The 8,077-nt window shown below is 31.0% G+C and overlaps 1 protein-coding gene across 1 annotated transcript; it reads right to left on the bottom strand.

Annotated features, from left to right (window-relative positions):
- Positions 1–442: 442 nt before the first annotated feature.
- LOC132276883 (uncharacterized) lies at positions 443–4,562 on the bottom strand. The gene is made up of 2 exons (XM_059778518.1): positions 4,289–4,562; positions 443–760 (listed from the first exon to the last, which is right to left on the bottom strand). Exons 1-2 carry the CDS (start codon positions 4,454–4,456, stop codon positions 713–715), a joined length of 216 nt encoding a protein of 71 aa, XP_059634501.1. The 5' UTR covers positions 4,457–4,562; the 3' UTR covers positions 443–712.
- Positions 4,563–8,077: the final 3,515 nt, after the last annotated feature.

Raw genomic sequence — 8,077 nt, 5'->3', positions numbered from 1 at the left:
TTCTTTATTTATTTTTTTTTTTTTAACACTCTTATGTGTCACTCGACTCACTCTGGTATATCATACTAGTCATGTTGGTTTCCAATACATAGCAAACTATCTAGGAGGATCACCGCATTGAATTTCCAATGTACAACTACTTTCTTAGGAGGATCAATAACTGATGCAAGAAAGTTTATTATCCTGAACTAATTGCAAACGAGCAATCAGCACATGATTCACTGTCCCATTTGCAGTTAAATCATGCCAACTAATTTACTCTTGCATTGTGAACGTAGAAAATATATATATATATGAAGTACTGTTGCATTACACGACCGGTCGAGAAATATATTCTGCAGAATTTATAGGCATGGAAAAATTTCTAGAGCTTGTAGAGGGAGAAATCAGGGATGTGTTTAGTGTGCGCGTGTGGATAGAGAGATCACAAAGCTATTCAATATTTAAGCATTGAGAACTTCAATCAATCAAACATAACCCAAAGAGTGTCGAAACAGATAATTAACAAAGTGCTCAATTTTCTTGACAGGGAAATAGACTTATTAAGTACAACAAGGTAGAACTATGAAGTGCAATGGAAATTGTGCAAAACAAACTCTACATGGCAAAGAAGAAAAAGAGTTCCCAAAAGGGTGAGAGGCAAACTTTGTCATCATCAAAGAAACCTAGTTTTACTCCACCCATTATTATTGATGAGAATTCTTCAGAGCAGTCACAGGAATTTTCTGTGTGGCCTCCCTGCGTCCTCGTCTTGCATATGCTGTCCGCATGACAACCAAAAAAGTTAAAGATTCTAAATAGCATATCTGGAAGTTTGGACCAACTATACATTTAGACACAATTGCATAAAAATTAATTAATTAAAGAAGTCATAGGGAGAATCATTTATTCTAAACAAAATTTACTAAAAAAATCAAACAAATAGATTATAGATGCAACGCATTGCAATTCAAAGGTAAACAAAGATGAAATTTTAACTCAATTCTTTCCAAAATTAACGTTTTACAAACTTTGGGGACCTCGCTAAGATAAAGATAGGGCGATAAAACAAACGGTAAAGTAACATTTGCAATTTGTACACTACAAGAAATATATGGAAGCATGTGTCAAAGTATATTCCTCTGTGATAGAAGTAAAATAAGAAACATAACAGTACTGAATGATCATGTCATTTGATCAAAGAAAGTGCAGTGAACAATGTTCTTGTAATAAATCAAACTGCATAGAGAAATCTAACTCCCCTACATAAAACATTTCATGCAGCAAAAATGCATACCAAAGCATCAAGCATCTACGACCAGAAAAAATAAGTTAAATGTGACATAATAATTATTATAAAGACCACAAAATAATGATTTCAGGCCCGTATCTCTTTTAGTGGTGAACCATCTACAAACAATGATTTCTAAAAGTTTTCCACCAAATTAGAACCATCATATCAATCAAAGACCGGAGAAAATCCTTCACATTAATGCATCTAGATATAACTATCGAAGTGAAAGGTGTAAGAAAGTGGTCACCATTGATAGAAAGCAATGCAAGGACAATTTATTTTTTCTCCAAACAAACAATAAACTAGTTGTTACAAATTTTAACACCAAATTCACAGCCAAAAATTATTATTACCAGTTTTAGCTTGCATATAAAAATTCAATAGTGAACTTTCACGAACATTAAAGAAAACCAACACTAACAATACCTATTAACCTGCTGCAGATACACTTCTAACTCATGTGTTCATGACAATCCAAAAACAAAAATCAAATACTCCATGCCTTGAGTTTCCAACATAACTCAACTCAGATAACCACTATAACTTTACATGAATACAAGGAGTACCCATCAAGTTTCCAAATGGTTAACAACTATAACTTTACAAACACGCTAGGATGCTAGGAGCACCCTTCAAGTTTCCAACATCACATCGACCATATACTCTGTGGTGTTCACACACCTAATCTTAAGCGTGCACACTTTATATGTTTTTTTTAGCAAACATAAAGAGTGGTTAAGCGACATCATAGACAAATCATAGCAAGTGACAAAACAAAACTTGATGAGTACATCCAGATATTTGGGCAAAAGTAGAGGAAGTGCAAGTTTTACAACAGGAATTTGAGAGGCAATTGGACTACTCATACAAAACTACTGGGGAGTTGCTCTGTAGTCCTATTCACAAAATCCTAGGGCTAAGAGCAAAACCACCAAATAAAAAAAGTTAAAGAAAGTGAGCAAACAAGTTGTCTTTTGTTTCTTCTCTTTTACAAACAATAAAAATAAAAACGGTAACATGAAATAAAAGACTAAAAGGAGTATGACATGACTGAGCTACATCTTTAACAGTTGTTTCCATCATAATTTTTGTAAATAATGAGTTATATTTTAAATAATTCAACACACATCAAAGAAGATGTAAACAAGCAATTACACATTTGTAGGTCTGGTCAGATATTAAGTCAACAAGCAAGACAGAAAAGGTAATTTTTGAAGAGTCTCGACCACCTAGGCTGAGCAACATGAATCCTATCCCATGATTAGGGTGTGTCCTCTTGAAGCATAACTACATGGTTGGCTAAGGGCTTGATGGGTGCTGCTATGAATATCATTTGCATGCTAATTGTCAATCTCCATACTGAAGGACGCTACCTATTCCTCAATACAATTGTTACTCAGCTAATTGATCACCAACTTGTTTCAACAATAGGAGGTGGTTATCAAACATTCCTATTCACAAAATCCTAGGGCTAAGAGCAAAGCCACCAAATGAAAAAAGTTAAAGAAAGTGCGCAAACAAGTTGTCTTTTGTTTCTTCTCTTTTACAAACAATAAAAATAAAAACGGCAACATGAAATAAAAGACTAAAAGGGTATGACATGACTGAGCTACATCTTTAACAGTTGTTTCCATCATAATTTTTGTAAATAATGAGTTATATTTTAAATCATTCAACACACATCAAAGAAGACGTAAACAAGCAATTACACCTTTGTAGGTCTGGTCAGATATTAAGTCAACAAGCAAGACAGAAAAGGCAATTTTTGAAGAGTCTCGACCACCTAGGCTGAGCAACATGAATCCTATCCCATGATTAGGGTGTGTCCTCTTGAAGCATAACTACATGGTTGGCTAAGGGCTTGATGGGTGCTGCTATGAATATCATTTGCATGATAATTGTCAATCTCCATACTGAAGGACGCTACCTATACCTCAATACAATTGTTACTCAGCTAATTGACCACCAACTTGTTTCGACAATAGGAGGTGGTTATCAAACATTCCTAGGTAACCGGTAGGGATGTCCCCTTTTTGAGTGTGCTTGGATTACTGTCTATGCTTTTCTCCCCCTCAACACAAACACCAGGGGAGAAAAAAGTAAAAAAAAAAAAAAGAAAAGAAAAGAAAAGAAAAAGGGCGGGTTAATTCCAACAGTTCAAATAATATGACGTTCCATGCAAATAATTTGTTTCTTACATATCATGAATTCTCCTGCACAACTATAAAGTTATTTTTTTGGCAACATTTCCTATCAATTCCCTCCTCCCTATTAACATGATTCCTAACCTCAAGGTAATTGTTGAATAGTCAGCACCAACTGTCGCGTCATCAAAATTATGAAAATTGACCATATTTGTAATGTCTATCGCATATGATTTCATATGTTCTCTTGACATCCGAGTAAAGTATAATAACCATGGTACAAACGAATAAAGAATAATGAAGTTGTGATCCACACGGTGGTCTACGTGTTACATAGAGTATTAGCTCAATTGATTTACTAAAACCCAAAACAATTCTTATTTTGGACCGGTACTTGAGATATAAGGATGCAGCTATGTTTATTCCAGGATTAGTTGAGACCACTAAAAAGTAGAAACAATTATAGCCTAAAACTCACATATTTACATCCCTTTAATTAAAAATTTGCAACTGATAATAAATCATTCAAACCCAGTACGCCAAACCATGTATACTTCGAAATGTACAAGTATGTACTCCGTATATGGTTTTGGCGATATAAGGCACAATGGTAATCTAACGGATTGAATCCAGTTTTAAAAACTCAGGAAAAAAACCCTTAATCTTTTAAAAACTCAGTTAATATACCCCTAAAAAAACCTTTCAGAGCTCAATCTTATAACAAATTCAAATGTGAATTAAAGCTATTGCAGTTATAATCCATAAATGAAAGCAAGGGATTTAGGGCACCAACAGATCCACAAATTGAAACGAGAACGAGATCACTCAGATGTAGTATGATATATATGTATAGACAGAGAGAGATTCGTACGAATTCCTTGACGATGCCCTTGTAGACGAAGATAGGAAGAGCGATGCCGAATAAGCCGACGAGAGCGAGGTTTCGACGGCTCCACCTGAAGTTGTGTTCCAGGTTCTCCCTCGCGGCGCCCCATTCCTCTATGAACCTGTTCTTGTTCGCCTCCATTCCTCCCCCCATTTCTCTGTAATCTTCTTTCTTCCCTCTCTACTCTCTCTTCTCTGTCTGTGGACGACTACTACACCTTGTAGTCTATTATTATCTCTCGTTGCTGGCTCCTGTGCTGGACTGTTTGGTTATGACGATAGTTCTGGTCCGAAAAGCAAACATACTGTTTGTTTCATACTACTTTGTTCCGTTTAATTTTAATTTTGTATATATATCAATACTATTATTAAATGTGCAAAGATTTTCAGTACTTCAATATTTATTTATTTTAATATAAAAAATTTTATTTTAATATAAAAAAATAGTTTTTATAAACAAAAAATTTAAAGAGTTTAATTCAAGTTACAAATTACCTAATAAAATTTTATTTCTTGTCCCACATTAGTTTAAAGTAAAAAAAGATTACATGGAAGCCTCTTATAAAACTATAGACCTAAAGAAATAATAATCACACCATTTTCGGCCTTTGGGCTAAGATAAAGTGTAGTACTAAATTTTTTTTTGTTGGCCTTTTGACTAACTTTTTTAGGTCTTTTGACTAAGATCAAGTGTAGTACTACTTTTCTCGGTCTTTTGGCTTTCAGTATTTATTTATTAATATAAAAAAAGAGTTTGTCCCACGTTGGTTTAAAGTAAAAAAAAATTATGGAAACTTCTTATAAAACTATAGACCTAAAGAAATAATAATCACACCTTTATCGGCCTTTGGGCTAAGATAAAGTGTAGTACTAAATTTTTTTTTTGTCTGCCTTTTGACTAACCTTTTTATGTCTTTTGGCTAAAATCAAGTGTAGTACTACTTTCTCGGCCTTTTGACTTTCAATATTTATTTATTAATATAAAAATTAATATAAAAAAAGAGTTTGTCCCACATTGGTTTAGAGTAAAAAAAATTACATGGAAGGCTCTTATAAAACTATAGACCTAATGAAATAATAATCACACCTTTCTCGACCTTTGGACTAAAATCAAGTGTAGTACTAAATTTTTTTTTGTCGGATTTTTGGCTAATCTTTCTAGGTCTTTTGGCTAAGATTTAAGTATAGTACCACTTTCTCGGCCTTTTGGCTTTCAGCATTTATTTATTAATATAAAAATTAATATAAAAAAAGAGTTTTTATAAACAAAAAATTACCTAAAATTATTTAAAAAGTTTAATTCAAATTACAAATTACCTAATAAAATTCATATTTCTTGTCCCACATTGGTTTAAAATAAAAAAGATCACATGAAAGTCTCTTATAAAACTATAGAGCTAAAGAAATAATAATCATACCTTTCTCCGCCTAATAAAATTTATAAAATCAATTTAAAGAGTTTAATTCAAATTACAAATTACCTAATAAAAGAAAATATAATTAGACAAGAATTATTAATATAAAAAATATTTATTAATTGATATAAAAAATAAAATAATTTTTCTAAAACTGCAACGCAAATTACCTTTTATTATTAGTTTTTTTAGTAAAAGAAAATCTAATTAAACAAGGATATATATATTTAAAGAAAATAAATAATTTTTATAAAATTTTACCACAAACTCTATCACATTAGACAGAGATATATTAAAAGTGTCTCTATAAAACACTGACACAAATTACCTAAAATGAACACAAATGAAGTAATTTATTTTAATTAAAACTCTATCACATCTAACATATATTTATCTATTTATTATGAGTTTTTTAATAAATAAAAAATCTAATTAGATAAGGATATATTTAAAAAAATAAAATAATTTCTATAAAACTCTAGCATAAATTATCTATTTTATTTTCTATAAAACTCTGTGACAAATTATTCTATAAAACTCTACCACAAATTACCTATTTTATTTTCTATAAAACTCTATCACATTATAGAAGGATATATTTAAATAAAATATATAATAATACATATAAATATAAATAAAATATAAAAGTGTAAAGAATTTTAGCATTTTAGTATTTATTTTTTAATATAAAAAATATTTATCAATTAATATAAAAAGAGAACTCTATTGCAGATAACCTTTGCACTCCTTCCCAACCAACTAGCATTCCTTCCCAACCAACTAATCATACGAGGAGTTTGGAGTCCTCTGTTCGGATGAGTAGGCTAATGCCGGTGACTTTTCTCCTTCCCTAAGGGAGTTTTCTCCATTTACTCTAGAAGAGCAGTGACCACCCGGCTTTCAACCTGAGGGAGGGAAGCTTACTATTCAAGCTGTAGAGTTCCCTAAGTTATAACCCTTTTTTTCATGTCATTTTGGTGTTGAAAAGAGTTCCCATCATTGAAATTCAGTTTCTGAAGTGAAGGGCAAGCGAAACCGCTTCCGGTTTGGAAGAGAGAGGTCCGATGCAACATCGCTTTTCGCGTATCCTCTTTCAATACCAAACGGCTATAACACTGACACCGGGGTGGCTACATTATTGGGGTGTCTCATTAGTCGGGTCTGTAGTATGACCGAATTTAGGGCAAAAAACCAATGATCGGGGCATCGATAGGAAAACACCCGAGAGAAGCCAACCCCTTTCCCTCCTTTGCCCACGAATTAAGCAACTCAACCTGAGTTTTTTTAATAAAAGAAAATTTAATTAGAGAAGGATATATTTAAATATAATAAAATAATTAAAAAATATATGAAAAGAAAATTTTAATAAGTTATAAAACAGTTGTCATGTGCATCGCACGTGCCTTTTCTTAGTGCATGTATATATATGTATACAGAATTGTTCACATATATATATACCAGTATTTTTCGTGAGCTTTTGTTTTATAATTATAAATCTTATTTTTTGGTAATTATACTTTTAAATATTCTATTATAGTTATTTTTAAAAAATAATATATCTTAAATTTGTCTATAATTATATTTAGTTGTTTAATTATATTTTTTTGAAGATTTTGGTAATTGATTTTTTTTTGAAATGCATTTGAAACGAGACATTTATGTTAGATGTGACTTATGAGGTATTTTTTATTTTATTTTGGGTAATAACTTTTATTGTTGTAATTAGTGGTGTTTTTAAATATTAAATTTAAAAACTATAAATAATAATAGTGGAAAGAATATAGGTGGGTTTCTATGGTTACTTTAGATTATATCTATTTTTTTTTTCTTGAATTATTATATCTAATTGTTATAGTATTATAGAAAGTGCGGATAAATTTCATGCTTCATGAAGAACAAGAGGTCACTACTCTCTCTCTCTCTCTCTATATATATATATATAGATATATATATATCTATTATTATTATATATATAACGATATTTTGGTCCATTGTTATATTATATTATTTTGTTATTTAATAATATTATGGGCATTTTGGTGACTTAAAATCAATTTTTTGAATGTAAGGAGGGAGGTTTTTGCAAAATGAGGCAAGCCTAGGAGACCGCGAAAAAAAAAAAAAAATCAAATTTATTTACAATTAGACAAAATCGTTTACCCTTTTTATTTTAGGTCAACTGCATAAAACACTTATAGTATATTTACAGTACATATCATACACCCTCATATGCAAAAATTACCCTAAAAGTTTCAATTTGATGTAAATAGGTTCATCTAACAAATTTAAATTCTAAATTAACTAAATTATCTTTACTGAACCCTTTTATAAAATATATAAAAATAAATAATTTGACACTA

This window comes from Cornus florida, unplaced genomic scaffold, assembly GCF_030987335.1.
Source record: "Cornus florida cultivar Cherokee Brave unplaced genomic scaffold, ASM3098733v1 CherokeeBrave_3.0.0_Hap2_Chr10, whole genome shotgun sequence".
NCBI classification, from domain to species: domain Eukaryota; kingdom Viridiplantae; phylum Streptophyta; class Magnoliopsida; order Cornales; family Cornaceae; genus Cornus; species Cornus florida.
The sequence above is the reverse complement of the archived record's forward strand: the minus strand, read 5'-3'. Positions and strand labels throughout refer to the sequence as shown.

What these genes read in the sequence shown, in the direction of transcription:
- LOC132276883 (XM_059778518.1), bottom strand. Translation starts at nt 4,456, where the DNA reads ATGGGGGGAGGAATGGAGGCGAACAAGAACAGGTTCATAGAGGAATGG. An exon ending in AGGGCATCGTCAAGGAATTC is followed by an intron (nt 761 to 4,288) that starts GTACGAATCTCT and finishes TCATGCGGACAG; the next exon opens with CATATGCAAGACGAGGACGC.